At 42.6% G+C, this 16269-nt stretch overlaps 2 protein-coding genes across 2 annotated transcripts in view; one reads left to right on the forward strand and one right to left on the reverse strand.

Moving 5' to 3' along the window:
* Window positions 1-16269, reverse strand: part of IMMP1L (inner mitochondrial membrane peptidase subunit 1) — a 113757-nt gene that overhangs the window by 42535 nt on the left and 54953 nt on the right. The gene's annotated exons all lie outside the window — the stretch shown is intronic.
* LOC132588875 (small ribosomal subunit protein bS6m-like) lies at window positions 504-812 on the forward strand. The gene has a single exon (XM_060261333.1). It carries the CDS (start codon window positions 555-557, stop codon window positions 810-812), a length of 258 nt encoding a protein of 85 aa, XP_060117316.1. The 5' UTR covers window positions 504-554.

Consider the following 16269-nt stretch of genomic DNA (forward strand, 5'->3'; position numbering starts at 1 on the left):
CAAAAATTTCTCAGTACCAGAGTTCACACAAAACTATATGTAAAAGGATGCACAGAATTTTTCATGTTCCAATACTATTCAAGATCCTATTAGGATCTCCAACCAAGTAATTTTGTGCACAGTGAAATTTTACTTTAAGAAGAAAAGTCAGGTTCAAAAATGCACTGGAAGTTGTTTCCTTTCTTTATGAATTCATTTACATGGCATTTGGAAAATTAAAGCAAACAGTAACTCTTAGATCAATATCATTCAATTTCCATGGGAGGCTAGATCACACAGATTAAACATCTGCAAGTGAGAAGAGAGGCACTGAAGCCTAAAAAACCAGAGAAATCTCCAGGTTTGCAGAAAAAGTCAAAACATCTCTCTTCAAAAATCAAAGAAGCAATGTCTGTACAGGCAGATTTTTTTTTTTGTGGGGGGGAGGCAGGGTTCCCAGGTCTGTGTCCAGAAGCCTGGAAGTGGGACGGGTGGGCGCCGCAGTCATCTCCCTCCACCCTCTTGCACAGCCGCCGCTTTCTCCTCGTTCAGGATCCCGAGCCCCGTCTCAAAGGATGCCTCGCTATGAGCTGGCTTTGATTCTGAAAGCCATGCAAAGGCCTGAGGTGGCAGCAACGCTGAAACGCAGAGTGGAGGCTTTGCTGGAGAGAGGAGCTGTGGTGAGGAAGTTGGAAAACCTGGGAGAAAGGACCCTGCTGTATAAAATCTCAAAGCATAATCAACGCCACACAAGAGGAGGGCTCATGTTTACCAGAAGTGCCAAGTACCTCTGGGACTCCTACTTTGGCTCTTGCCTGACAGTAGATAAGTGATTCAAGGGGAGGGACGGTGGCTCAGTGGTAGAGCATCTGCTTGGGAAGCAGAAGGTCCCAGGTTCAATCCCTGGCATTCTCCAAAAAAAGGTCCAGGCAAATAGGTGTGGAAAACCTCAGCTTGAGACCCTGGAGAGCTGCTGCCAGTCTGAGAAGACAATACTGACTTTGATGGACCAAGGGTCTGATTCAGTATAAGGCAGCTTCATATGTTCATATGTGATAGAAAATACCCGGAGACTTTGGGGGTGGATCTGGGAGAGGGTGGAGTTTGGGGAGGGGACTCAGCATGGTACAATGCTATAGAATCCATCCTTTAAAGCAGCCATTTTCTCCAGGGTAGCTGATCTCTGCCAGTTGGATATCAGTTGCAAAAGCGGGAGATCTCCAGGCCCCATCTGGAGGCTGGGAACTCAAGAGGAAAAACAGCTCAAGCTAATATAGAAAGCAGAACTTATTTCCAAATACTGTGCCCAGTTCAGGTTTCTCTGTGTGTCTTTTCTCTCCATAAGAATAAGTTTCTGCTCTGATGAGAAAGAAGAAGAAACCTCTGCATGCTGTGATCCTGCTCCAGCTATTAGAACAGTGCATTTAGATCAATTATAGCAGCATCTACAGAAGCAGGTGGAGTTCAGTGGTCTGCATCTGTACCACCTGCCCTCTCTAGGCTGTGTTATATTGCAATAGAAAACCTGTTCCAGAATCAGGCACATGAAGCCACTCCCAGGTATTAATGTTCTCCCTGCTTCTAGCCTTGCATTGCAGCACTTCCACACGGAGCACAATCTGAACTTTTCCCCTATGCCCATGCTCTTGCACTTGTCACATCAGAGCAAAATGGAGTCTGATTTAGTGCTTCCTGAAGTAGGAAACTTTCAGTTGCACTCCTCACCCAAGGAAAGGAGTGAGCCTTGAGCACAGGAAAAAATGCAGAGATATAGAAAGCACAGCTTTCTTAATTGTGCCTTGAGGTACAGGTTTTGAGACCTAAAACTAAGTTTCCTTTTAAAGTGTAAATATTAAAAAATCAATTTAGAAAATTACTGCTCTGGCTTGTTTTCAATGATGTATTATTTTGCTCTGGCCTGTTTTAATTGTGTGTTTTAATGGCTGTATGGTTTTTTTGCTTCGTTCTAGTTGCAAGCTGCCTCAGAAGAGGTCTCTAAAGAGGCGGCATATTTTTTTTTCTAAATAAATGCAATAATTTAAATCCCAGTTGTCTCTACTGAAATATCCCAGAATGTTATTTGATGACATTTATGATCTTTTTATATAAATGATATTTGATAATAATGGTATTTCTCATTAATGATTTCAGAATATTCACATGTTCATAAGCATACTAACTCCCAAGGGAATTCTAATGAAGGAGGTATCAATTTGTTTATTATTAAATCCCATAAGAAATGAATTGACTTGAATTCAATATACTAAGCTAAATGTAACAAAGAGCTGAATAAAACTTGTCCTCAAACGGCAAGGCACAAGCCATTAGGCTGTGTTCACTACAGAGAAAAAACACAGGATGAAAGAAGCTTGTCATCTCAATGAACTGCACTTTACCAAGTAAACATTTTTTTCCACATCTGCTCTAGCCAGAGCATTAGCAGAGTGTTGTAATTGATTATCAGTCTAGTGTTGCTGAGAAATGGAGTTGTATCCAGGCTTTTTATCACCAGGATGTGCAAAAAGTGGGTTCCTGATTTACTGTCCTTATTTAGATGAAGAGGAATTTCTAAGTCCTCCTCCTGTTTGAGTGACACAAGGACTTAAAGTATATCAGTGTCATAGTATATATAAAGTGGTTTATTATAATTTTCCTGCTTGCTTTTTCAGTTCGTAAACAGCAGCTGCATAATCATAACATATGATAATCAAAATGTAACTCACATTATTAAATCGCGAATACAACAATTAAATATGCACGAGTTGATATATAATCCTATTTAAACAGGATTGGATCCAATGTGAGTTGTCTGCTTGCAGAAAAATAATTTTGCCAAAGCATAGGGGATAGTTTTCACCATTTGCAATGACCTACTGCAGACCCACAACCGGCTTCCAGATCTGTCTCTGGGCATATCCTGAAATCCACAGAGGTTATATAGGTAAATGGGATGAAATGTGCTGGAGAGAGCAGTAATGTTCCATCCCTCATATTCAGAAATTCTGAAATCTGAACTGTGACTGAACTGTGATTTAATGCAATGATAGCCTGGTTTAGCAGTTAAAGGTTAGGACTGGGGAGAGACAACAGTTTAAACCTTTGCTTACTATGACACTTTTGGGTGACTTTCATCCAGTTACTCACTGTCTACATGGTTGCTGACAAAATGGCATGGAGGAAGGAAGAATTATATACATTGGACTGATGTCCAATGGCAGAAGGGCAGAACAAAAAAATCAATACTTAATGATAGTAGTAATGATGACAACAAGATTGCTTACCAACACATTTTCAAAATAGATCCTCTAACTTTGAAATTTAATGAAAGTGAATCTACCACAGCAAATTGTCCTACAATGTTGTTCCAAATATAATATAGTGGGTTCAATGCAAGGAAGAGGCGAGGTGGTAGCAATTATAGCTCTTTATTAAGTACAGCATAGTATAGGGCTGCACTAAGAGACTGGGAAACTGGGCCAACCAGGCCAACTTATATACATGTCAAGGTTCCCGCACTAGCATGCCATTGGGTCATTCAAACCGGCCAGGGGCTCATGATTGGAGCAGGGCAACAGGTATTTGGATCCTGCTGTCCATTGTTCCTGAATCTCCAAGCTCAGTCCTTATGGCTCCAATAAGCCAGACAGGAACACACACAAGTAGTCTTCACTCTGACACAACATCCCTCCTCCTCTAGTTTGCAAGCTTCAGCAAACATAGTCCCTAAGCTATGCAGGCTTGCAGTGCTCCCACCTGAGCACCGGAGTGGGCGGAGGAGTGGTTGCCGCTTCTGGCACGGCAAGTGGAGGGGCCGGCGATGCTGGAGTTTCGGCTGATGGTTCAGAGTCCTCGACGGCCTCTGGCTCAGTCTGTGAGGTGGGAGCTGGGGCCTCTGATTCAGCCGGTTCGGTCAGTGGAGAAGTCAACGGATGGCTGGTCATCGGGGCTATAGTCCTTGACCTCGTCCCCTGGGGACCTCGCATAACCATAACTGGTCGATGTGCTACCTCAGGGTGGACCCGCATTCTGTGGTTACTTCATACATGACTGACCCTAATCCCCAGGCAACCCTAGCCAGGATCCAGGTTGGGCCACCCCCAAAGTTCATAGCAAATACCAAGTCCCCTGTATCAAACCCCCAGGGAGCCTGGATCGCCTCTGCATCTCCTGCAAATCTAGGGCTTGGTCTGGGTGAAAACAGTCCAGGAGGGTGGACAGCCACTGGCCCATTAACAGCTCTGCCGGGCTGTGGCTGGTGGCATTGCAGGGAATAGTATGCTGGGCAGTAGGCACTTGGCAAGGTGGGTCTCCCAGCCCCCTTGAATGTTGCAGCGGATTCCTTAGTTGACTGCACCATCCTTTCAGCTTGACCATTAGTGGCTGGGTGGAAGGGGGCTGACCTAATATGCCTAATCAAGTTTTGGGCACAAAAGTCCTGAAACTCACCCAATGTGAATGCTATCCCATTGTTGGAGACGAGGGTGTCTGGCAGGCCGTGAGTCACAAAGACCTTGTGGGGAGACCCTATGGTGGCCCAGCAGGAGGTAGATGCCACAGGGACTGCCTTGAGCCATTTAGAGTAGGAGTCCACAATGAGAAAGAAAGTCTGCCCCTGGAAGGGCTTTGCAAAGTCCAAGTGCAGGCAGGATCAGGGGTTGCGCATGAACTTCCACTGTTGGATGAGAGTGCGGGGTGATGCCGGTCAGGTCTCCTGAGAGGGTTGGCATCAGGTGACCCAGGACTTGATCACATTGTCGATCCCAGGCCACCAACCATACCTGTGGGTGAGTGCCTTCATTCACACGATCCCTGGGTGGGCTTTGTGCACCTGGTGAGGACACACTGCTGCAAAGCCTGGGGCACCACCACCCTAACAACAAACACCTCTTGTGCACCCAGAGTTCATCCCAGCGGGACACGTATGCTGTAAAATCCAGGCCCACCCGGCTGGTGGACCATCCCCTCCACACCCAGTCCAAAACTCGGGAGAGGATCTTGTCCTTGGCAGAGATATAATTCTTCATTGCAAATTAGCCAATCTCTTTAAGCAACTAAGTTTATCTTCCACCTGCTCATATTGCTGCACAGAAGTGGCAACCATGTCATGTAGTGCCTCGTATTTACTCTTTTTTACCTCTAGGCAACCTGCCTGTGCATTAACCAACATTAGTTTGTGACAAGCCAGGTCCCTCTGCAGTCCATCGAATAGAGACCACACATTGGGATGACTGAAATGGAATAAGGAATTGAGAGCATTATGAAATCCCTCACAATAGTTAATAGTCTTTGGTAACCGTTCCAGGGTTGTATCATGATGATTCCATATTCTTATAGGAAACTGAGAATCTCTACCTGCTGCACCCACAATATATGACATTTTGATATTCCTGAAAAGTATAGGCAACTGATACTTCATGATTCCGCTGTGAAAAAATCCAGACAGAATTCTGGTTTTAGGTGATAGAGATCTTATGCTTGAATTAAACAAAGATACCATATGTGGAGATGGCACCTTTAATAAAGTGCCAAATATGTGTTACCAACTGTCCACATGGCATGCCAAAGTGGGTCATTCATATCCACCATGTATTTACATTTTACTTCAAAAAAAAGAACATGGACTCCTGTAATAGAATGTCTGAAATAATGAAGCTATTGATTCCAGATCTGTCACCTCAAAAGGTTTTAGTGGATTTTGAGAAGGCTTGTATGAATGCAGTGAGGATTGCCTTTCCACATGCTGAGGTCAAAGGATATTATTTTCACCTGTGTCAGAGTCTCATTAGGAAAATCAACAGTGTTGGCTTGAAGACTGAATATGAAACTAATATGAACATTAAAATTATACTGAAATCTCTTGCTGCATTAGCCTTTGTCCCAATCAATGATGTGAGAACTTTTTTATGAGCTTGCTGCCACATTTCCAGATGAAGACAGCTACAATGCAGTGCTCATGTACTTCTTTTCGATGTATATTGTGGGTGCAGCAGGTAGAGATCCTCAGTTTCCTATAAGAATATGGAATCATCATGATGCAACCACAGAACAGTTATTATTGTTGTTAAAAAATTGTTGCTTTTACTATTAGGATTAAATAGTCTTTTGTCATGGTCACTGGGTGTACCACAATGTATTAACGTTAAAAAGTTTGACAAATTATAAATTAATAAAGTTAAAGTATTTAATTTTATTTAAATATATTTCTATGTAGTTTAATTTCTGTTGTTTTTCTTTAATAAAGTTCATTGATAACAAAATGGTCACTTCTTGTTGCATGTGAATATGACTTATTTGAATCCTAAAATAACAACAAAATATTATTAATAATATCCACAATTATAAATATCTATGGTGCTTTACATATTTTTCCATGGGGGCTTTTTTCTATGTCGGCTTCTTTCAGTATGGCTTTTTTCCATGTGGGTTTCTTTCCATTTGGGTTTCTTTCCTTATGGGCATGTTTCCATGTGGGCTTTTTTCCTGTGAGCATTTATGTCTGTGGGTTTTTTTCTTTGGGCTTTTTTCCAGTTACCCCATTAGACAAACCAGTCTGTGGTTAGAGAGCAAGCTCCAAAAGCATTTAAATGCTGATGGAGCCCACCACCAGCCTATGGCCTCATCCAAGTGAGCTCCAAAAGCACTGAAATGCCCTTGGAGCTTACTTCGAAGTCTGGCCACTCTGGGTCAGGCCAATTCGACTGAGCTCTGAAGGTCTTTATAGGCCTTTGGAGCTCACTTGCTGACCACACCCACTCTTAAGTAGACTCCGAAGGTCTAAAAATACCTTCAGAGCTCACTGTCAGAGCTCTAGCAAATCAGGCCTCTCAGGTAGGGAGACAAACCAGCCTGATTTGCCACGAATTTTAGTTCGTGGTTTGATTTGTGCCCATCCTTAAACAAGAGATTGAATTGTGGTTACGGTTAACACAAACATACATTATGATATTACTGAGTTTTAAGAGTTCTAGAAAAGTTCTAAGTTTCCCCACCTATCCCAGTACACATGGATACATGGAGCTGCCTTTAATCAGACAGCTGATCTATCAGGGTCAGTATTGTCTACTCAGACTGGCAGCAGCTCTCCAGGGTCTCAGGAGAAGGTCTTTCACATCACCTCCTACTAGATCCTGTTAACTGCAGATGCCAGGGATTGAACCCTAGGCCCTTCTGCACACAATACAGATGCTCTACAACTGGGCCACAGTCCCTTCCTCTACTTCACTGACTGCTACTGATAATGGCAGAGACAGTTGCAATATATCAAGGGAATGCACTCCTCCTTTAGGAACAGGTTTGTAGCTTGGAGTACTACTCGATTCTGGTCTACAGTTTGAGGTGCAGATCTCTTCTGTAGCACACAGTGTCTTTTGTCAGCTTTGGCTAATATGTCAGCTACAGCCCTTCCTTGTAAAGCAGAATTGGGCCATGGTGATCCATGCTTTCATTACATCCACATTAGGATGTAATGAGCTTTATGTGGGACTGCGTTTCAAAACTTCAGCTCATCTGAAATCCAGTAACCATGCTATTGTCAAGATGGAATACAGGAATCTTATCACCCCAGTCCTGAAAGATCTGCACTGGCTGCCTTTTTGTTTTCAGGGACAATTCAAAGTACTGGTTCTTACTTTTAATGCCCTAAATGGATTGGAGCCAGGGTAGCTGAAGGACTATCTCCTCCACATTGTCTAGCCTGCCAGTTAATATCCACAATTTAAAAGCTTAGTGTAAAAACATGGACTATTAAAAACGGACCACTGACAATGAACTCTTACACAACATGAAAAAGGTGACCAACAAATGCAAATTTTCAGAAAGTTTCATAGAAGTTATAAATCTATGACCTCCGACTTGTAGAGGTATCTATTCAAAATATTTCAATTTTGTCTTCAGAAATTCTATCTCAACAATTCTAAGTATTATTGCCATGAAACTATCACAGTTCTAGGTCCCTTACCTCTCCAAGCATTTTTATATCACATGACAATTAATTCAATTTAAATCCAACAAACACTCATTTCAAATTCCTTAGTCCAGACATAACACAGAGATGATTTTACATTGGTATAACATTTGGCACACTGCTTAAGCCAAAAACATATATTTATATTTGTTGCACAGTTGGAAAAGACCCTCTGTTTCTATATATCTTTCCTCAATTTGAGCTACTAGAATCAAGAAACAAAAATGGGCATGCGGCCCATTAAAAATATTTTTTTTGGAATCTGTTCCTCCATCAGTAAATAAAATAGGGGAAATACTAGTACAATATTGGTGTTAAAAATCACAGAAATGGAAATGTTACAGCAGTATTAACCCTGCCACATTAACACTGCACATCTTATCCTGTTTAATCCTGCAATAAATCTGAGACTGAAAGCGATGCTCTGTTTCATAGGGCCTGACATGGCTATCCCCACAACAAAGGAGTGTCATGTCAAACATATTATTATTTCACTTCAGGGATCAACCAAGAGAAGAGAAACTTCCAAATATCAGTCCAAAAATTAGAACAGATTTCACAATGTAGGCTAGCTATACAAATCAATGCATTAAAAATCAGTATCTCAAATGTTTAACTTCTGTTAAAACATTTATACACAATCAAACCAGCTATTTATCATAATGGGAAAGGATTTTACACACAAATGGATAACTGAAGCTTAATCCTGACACAATGAAAGTGCTACTGGTGAGCAGAAGATCTGACCTGGGGTTTAAGATGTCACCTAGGAATGTGCACTAGGAAAAAAAATCTGGTATTTTTCAGATCTGTATTTTGGAAAGAGCATAATTATTAGTATTCCAGATTAATCAGATTCCAAATAACAGTCTGTGTTCCAGATTCAGCCCCCACCTCCGAATTCTGGAATTATTCAGGTTTGTTATTCCCTATAGGAACTCTTTCTATGAGGACTGAGTGGGTGTTTTCTTGCGCAAATGTCACCAAAACTGCAGCAGATTTAGTGGTGCCTGTTCACAAACGATCCTCCAAATTTCAAGAGAACTGGAACATGGAATTGAGTTCCATGGACCCCTGAACGAAGCGGCCCCAGCCATTCTGCATTGTTTCCCATGGGGAAAAATATCATGCTTTCTGCAAAGCAAATAATACCCAAACATACAAGAGCAGGCAACAAACCACTGGCCAAACCCCTTGCAATGCAGCAGAACCAAAAAGCCCAACAGAACCAAAATTAAACCAGAGCATCTCAGCAGCACCACAGGTGAATGTCTAACCAGTGAATCCATGCCAAGGTAAGAACATAACATAAAAGAAGCCATGTTGAATCAGGCCACTGGTCCATCCAGTTCAACACTCTGTGTCACACAGTGACCCCCCCCCCAAAAAAGGAGGTTCAAAAGTGAGGCTAGAAGCCCTTCCACTTTCCCCCCCAACCAAGCACCAAGAATACAGACCATCACTGCCCCAGACAGTTCCAATAATATGCTGTGGCTCATAGTCACTGATGGACCTCCGCTCCATATTTTTATCCAAACCCCTCTTGAATCTGACTATGCTTGTAGCCGCCATCACCTCCTGTGGCAGTGAATTCCACATGTTAATCACCCTTTGGGTGAAGAAGTACTTCCTTTTATCCATTCTAACCCTACTGCTCAGCAATTTCACTGACTGCCCACGAGTTCTTGTATTGTGAGAAAGGGAGAAAAGTACTTCTTTCTCTACTTTCTCCATCCCATGCATAATCTTGTAAACCTCTATCATGTCACCTCGCAGTCGACGTTTCTCCAAGCTAAAGAGCCCCAAGCATTTTAACCTTTCTTCATAGGGAAAGTGTTCCAAACCTTTAATCATTTAATCATTCTAGTTGCCCTTTTCTGCACTTTTTCCAATGCTATAGTATCCTTTTTGAGGTGTGGTGACCAGAATTGTACAGTATTCCAAATGAGACCGCACCATTGGTTTATACAGGGGCATTATGATACTGGCTGATTTGTTTTCAATTCCCTTCCTAATAATTCCCAGCATGGCACTGGCATTTTTTATTGCAAACGCACACTGTCTTGACATTTTCAGTGAGTTATTTACCACGACCCCAAGATCTCTTTCTTGGTCAGTCCCTGCCAGTTCACACCCCATCAACTTGTATTTGTAGCTGGGATTTTTGGCCCCAATGTGCATTACTTTGCACTTGTCCACACTGAACCACATCTGCCACATTAACACCCACTCACCCAGCCTCAACAGATCCCACTGGAGTGCCTCAAAATCCTCTCTGGTTCTTGCCTCCCTGAACAATTTAGTGTCATCTGCAAACTTAGCCACTTCACTGCTTACTCTCAACTCCAAATCATTAATGAACAAGTTAAAGAGCAAGGGACCCAGTACTGAGCCCTGCACCACCCCACTGCTTACCGTCTTCCACTGAGAAGATTGCCTGTTTATACTGACTCTCTGTTTCCTATTAATTAGCCAGTTTTTGATCCACAAGAGGACTTGTCCTTTTACTCCATGACTCTCGAGCTTACTAAGGAGCCTTTGATGAGGAACTTTATCAAAAGCTTTCTGGAAGTCAAGGTAAACAATATCTATCGGGTCTCCTTTGTCCACAAGTTTGTTCACCCCCTCAAAGAACTGTAACAGGTTAGTGAGGCAAGATCTTTCATTACAGAACCCATGCTGAGTATTCCTCAATAACTTGTGTTCATCAGTGTGCCTACTCATTCTGTCCTTGATAATGGTTTCTACCAACTTTCCCGGTATTGAAGTCAGACTGACTGGCCTGTAATTTCCTGGATCTCCTCTGGAACCCTTTTTAAAGATGGGGGTGACATTTGCTACCTTCCAGTCCTCAGGAACGGAGGCAGATTTCAATGAAAGATTACATATTTTTGTCAGGAGATCCACAAGTTCACCACTGAGTTCTTTGATAACTCTTGGATGTATGTCATCCGGACCTGGTGACTTATTAGTTTTTAATTTGTCTATCAGTTGGAGGACCTCCTCTCTTGTCACCTCAACCTGACTCAGGTCTTCCAACACCCCTTCCAAAATTAGCGGTTCTGGAGTGGGCAAACACTTTTCATCTTCCACAGTGAAGACGGAGGCAAAAAATGCATTCAGCTTCTCAGCCATTTCCCTATCCTCCTTCAGAAATCCCTTTACCCCTTGGTCACCCAAGTGCACCACTGCCTCTCTGGCTGACTTCCTGCTTCTAATATATTTGAAGAAATTTTTATTGTTGGTCTTTATGTTTTTTGCAATATGCTCCTCCTGGTCCCTTTTTGCCTGCCTGATCACAGTCTTGCATTTGACTTGCCACAGACTGTGTTTCCTTTTATTAATCTCACTTGGCCTAGCTTTCCACTGCTTAAAGGAATCCTTCTTACCTTTTACAGCTTCCGTAACTTTGTTTGTTAACCATGCAGGCCTTTTCTTATACCTGTTTGTGCCTTTCCTAACTTGTGGTATATATTTTATCTGAGCTTCTAGGATTGTAGTTTTAAATAGCCTCCAAGCTTCCCCAATGGCTTTGACTGCATTTACCTTTCCTTTCAGTTTCCTCTTCACATGCCTCCTCATCTCAGAGAAGTTACCCCTTTTAAGGTTAAAAGTGGTTGTGTTGGTCTTTTGGGGCAACTCCTATTTATACAAATGGTGAAATCGATGTTATGGTCACTGCTCCCAAGCAGTGCAATCACTTTTACATCTCTCACCAGGTCTTGGATATTACTTAGGACCAAATCCAGGATCGCCCCACCCATGGTAGGTTCTGTGACCATCTGCTCCATAGTACAGTCATTGATAGTGTCTAGAAACTCAGTCTCTTTCTCTCGACCAGAACACATATTGACCCAATCAATCTGCGGGTAGTTAAAACACAGTTTTTACGTTTAGCCACTATCTTTAATCCTTCCGTCATATTATAATAATCCTCTGTCTTTTGATTTGGTGGGAGATAACAAACTCTCATAGTTAAATTTCCTATTGGGCCCTCTATTTTGACCAAAAACATTTCTAGAAGGAAATCTAATTCTCTGACCTCAGTCTTACTGGACTGTATACCCTCTCTGACATACAGAGCCACCCCACCTCCAACCCTTCCCTCCCTATCCTTCTGATATAACATATGCAGGAATCACCGTGTCCTACTGGTTCTCCTCATTCCTATTGGGCCCTCTATTTTGACCGAAAACATTTCTAGAAGGAAATCTAATTCTCTGACCTCAGTCTTACTGGACTGTATACCCTCTCTGACATACAGAGCTACCCCACCTCCAACCCTTCCCTCCCTATCCTTCTGATATAACATATGCAGGAATCACCGTGTCCTACTGGTTCTCCTCATTCCTATTGGGCCCTCTATTTTGACCGAAAACATTTCTAGAAGGAAATCTAATTCTCTGACCTCAGTCTTACTGGACTGTATACCCTCTCTGACATACAGAGCTACCCCACCTCCAACCCTTCCCTCCCCATCCTTCTGATATAACATATGCAGGAATCACCGTGTCCTACTTGTTCTCCTCATTCCACCAAGTTTCTGAAATTCCCACAATGTCTATGTTTTCCCCCAACACTAAACATTCCAACTCACCAATTTTACTTTAAACACTTCTAGCATTTGTATACAAACATCTATAATTTCCCAGGCAACTTAGGCCCGCCACCTTCCTCCTGCTGCCTCAAGACTTTGGCAGACAGTCCATACTGTTTGTCACCAACTCAGTGGACAACTCTGATCCATTACCCAGTAGAAAAGTAATAGCTAACCCATCTCTTTGAGATGAGTCCTCTCGAACCAGAGACATTTCATCTCCTGTTGGCTTTCCCCCAAGATTTAGTTTAAAAACTGCTCTGCTGCCTTTTTGATTTTAAGCGCCAGCAGCCTGGATCCTTCTGGGGACAAGTGGAGACCATCTCTTTTGCACAGCTCCCGCTTATTCCAGAAAGCATTCCAGCGCCTAACAAATTTTAACCCTTCCTCCCTACACCATCGTCTCATCCACACGTTGAGACTTCTAATTTGTGCCTGTCTCTCCAGCCCTGCACGTGGAACAGGTAGCACATTATTGGTGGCAACATACATGACGACCACTGGCTCCTCCCTAGCACTGTCTATCAGCTTATCTACAACACGCGTAATGTCTGCTACGCACCAAGCAGTCAAGTCACCATATGGCCAGTACATGGTTTTGCCACCCAGCTGTCTACTTGCCTAAGGATCGAATCACCAACTACCAAGACCCCCCCTGCCTTCCTGCCTAGGGATGGTTCCTTGGCGCAAAAGGATACCCACTCACCAACTGAAGAAAAGGTCCCTTCTGAGGGCGCATTCCCCTTATCTTCAGCACGCTGCCCTGTTCCCTCTCGACCCTCATGCTCCCTGGCAGCAGTGGGGCTGCCATGTTCCAAGTGGGGCTCATCTAACACGTCCCTGAGAGTCTTCTCCGAATGCCTAACTGACTGTCTCTGCTTCTCCAGGTCAGTCACCTCAGCCTCAAGGGAATGAACTCGTTCCCTGAGGACCAGGAGCTCCTTGCATCGAACACACACCCAAGACTTCTGTCCTGTGGACAGAAAGTCATACATGTGACCCTCAGTGCAAAATACTGAAAAGCCCCCACCCCCTTGCTGGCATTCTACCTTCATGATAGCTTTTTAAAATATACAGTCCCCCTTTAAATCCTGTTGTGTTTATGTGGCTCTCCTTCTGGAGGGTCTACTTACCTTATTGGGAACACAAGGAATAGGGTCTATTTACCTTATTGGGAACCCAAGGAAAATAGGGATCTGGGTTCCTGGTCCTTACAGAGTCCCCAGGCCAAGAGCCCTTCAACTCTCGCCCTTTGGCTCGCGCCAAAGGCTTGCTCCTCTGGCAAGGTGCAGCTTAATAATGCAAAGAGGGTGGAGACTCAGTCTGCCCCAGGAACACAGCCACTCCCAGTCAATCAGCAACAATCACCTATAGCCCCCTCAAAACAAACAAACAGCTATTCTCCAGCAACCACACAAATTCAGAAATTCTCAGCAATCACACAACTCAGACTTCTCAGCAATATCCCCAGCTGTTTAGGAAGGCAATCCTCACTCTTATAGCACTTCTTATCCGCTCTCTCTCAGAGCTCTCTGAAATGAGACTGAAGCGGGGGGGGGGGGGGGGACTGTTGTAAGCCCTAAAATACCCTTGTCAAAAACCACAGAAGTCAAGCAGAACCCAGGGCCAACGTGGCAGCACAAACTGAAGACAACCATTGTCAAACCAGAGAACCCCACCAAAACCTGACAAGTTCCCCTTATATATGATCCCATTTGCCTGTGAGAGTCAAATGCCTCCCCCCTCCTTCCTGTGGCCAAGAGAACTTGTAAAAATCAAACAAAACAAAACAAAGTTAAAACTTTGGTAACAAATATGTCCAGAAATATTTGGAATCAGATACTGATATTGCTCAAATATTGATATGGATCCCGAATACACCCCCCAAAATACTGATAAGGATTTTTTAAGGCAATCTGGGAAATAAACACATCACCCCAGGGGCCTTTTAATCTATCTTTCTGAAAGAAATTTTGGATAGTATTGGGGGGGGGACCTCCTATAAAGTAATTCCTTTTAGAACAAGTGAAATGGTTTTAAAGACAAGCTTGGCATGCTGTGGGCACATACAGCTCTTAAATCAAGATGCATTTCTGCACCGGGCAGGGGAGGGGGGCTGGTTGTAATGAAAATGTGATTTCATTAAGTATGTTTTAATTTGTTAGCCAACTTGATGGCCCTTGTGAGGCCAGGAAGGCAGGGTATAAATTGTGTAAAATAAAAATACAAAATAGTGTGCCAAACAGAATTTTTAGTCATCTAAACATGCAAATTCCAAGCAGGCTCCAATAAACTTAAGTATATAAAACAAAAACTTGAATTCAGAAAGATAAAATACAATGCGATTCCTCACACAACACATCATTAACTTATGTCACAATATGTAGTAATGATCACTACCTTAAATGGCTTTAAAAGAATATTAGGCATATTCATCTACAAACAGCTATTAGCCATGCTGTTTAAATGAATCCTCCATGTTCAAAGAAAGTGTACTGCTGAATATAAGTTGCTGGGGGATACAAAGAGAGACAGGCTTTGGCCTTTAAGCCCTACTTGTGAACCTCTCAGAGGCAACTAGTTGGGCAATGCGATAAACAGGATGCTTGACTAGATGTACCATTGGTCTGATCCAGCTGGGCTCATGTTTTTAAGAGACATTCCTCCTCATTTCCACTCACTTCCATCCTTCTTACCCAGATACATCCTCAGAATCCATTCAAAAACTTATCCATCTTGAATCCTGTATATCCCTTCCACAGCAAAAAGAGAGAAAGAATGATAGCTAAATGTGGAGACACCTTGCTAAATAATCTCTGAATATCCCCCAAATAATCATTATTTCCATATGAACTGAATGGTAAATGTTCTTTGGTGTAATAATGTTCAAAAACACTCAGCTATAAAACATCCCACCTTACCTTTTTCCTATATTCATTTTTAATAGTTCTAAGTACTCAAGGCAATTCCCATTTCCAAAATATTACTGCTTCACAGATTACTAGATGCCCAACATAACCAAACAAATTGTTAGGTTACATGGAACTCCTTAAAATGTTTACAAGATCAAATGGGGAAGAGGTTGAATTTGGAGTCACGTCCCCAACTTATAGTGTCTCCTGACACTTGATCTTGTTGCCCACTTTAGGGGCTGGATCCAGTGATGTGTGAATAGAAATGTAAACTCAAAGTGCAAATCCACTTGCAAAAGCAATAACACACTAGATATACTAGAAAACCATCCTCCAAGTAGACTTCCTCTAGCTTAAGCAGCTTTCCTTCAACTAAAGTGGCTCGTCCACTGAAGGAGGAGCCACTTATTTTGGAGAAAGGTTTCAAACTTGAGCCAAAAGAAAAAGTAAGGCATAATTATTTTAATAACTAAACTTTGCTCAATGGAGTGGTAGGTAGGTAGGTAGGTATAGCATCTAACCCACTACAATACCTTTAATTATTTATCCAGTGTCTTGCAAAATTGGAAATGCAAGTTGAGTTGCAATGAATTTAACTTAGCACAAGCTGCCAACGAAGTCTTTCTATGGTTGCCACTAAGAGCTCTAGTGTGCAAGGTAATCTGCTGAATCCAGCCCTACAGCTAGTGAGTCTTTTATTGAAGTACTACATCTAACTTAGCTGATGTCCACTCATCCTAGGCTTAACATCAAAAATATATATGTAAAAATTCCAACTCACTGGCCTACCAGGAAGGCAGCTCTGTCCACAGCTACTT

This window comes from Heteronotia binoei, chromosome 21 (assembly GCF_032191835.1).
Source record: "Heteronotia binoei isolate CCM8104 ecotype False Entrance Well chromosome 21, APGP_CSIRO_Hbin_v1, whole genome shotgun sequence".
NCBI classification, from domain to species: domain Eukaryota; kingdom Metazoa; phylum Chordata; class Lepidosauria; order Squamata; family Gekkonidae; genus Heteronotia; species Heteronotia binoei.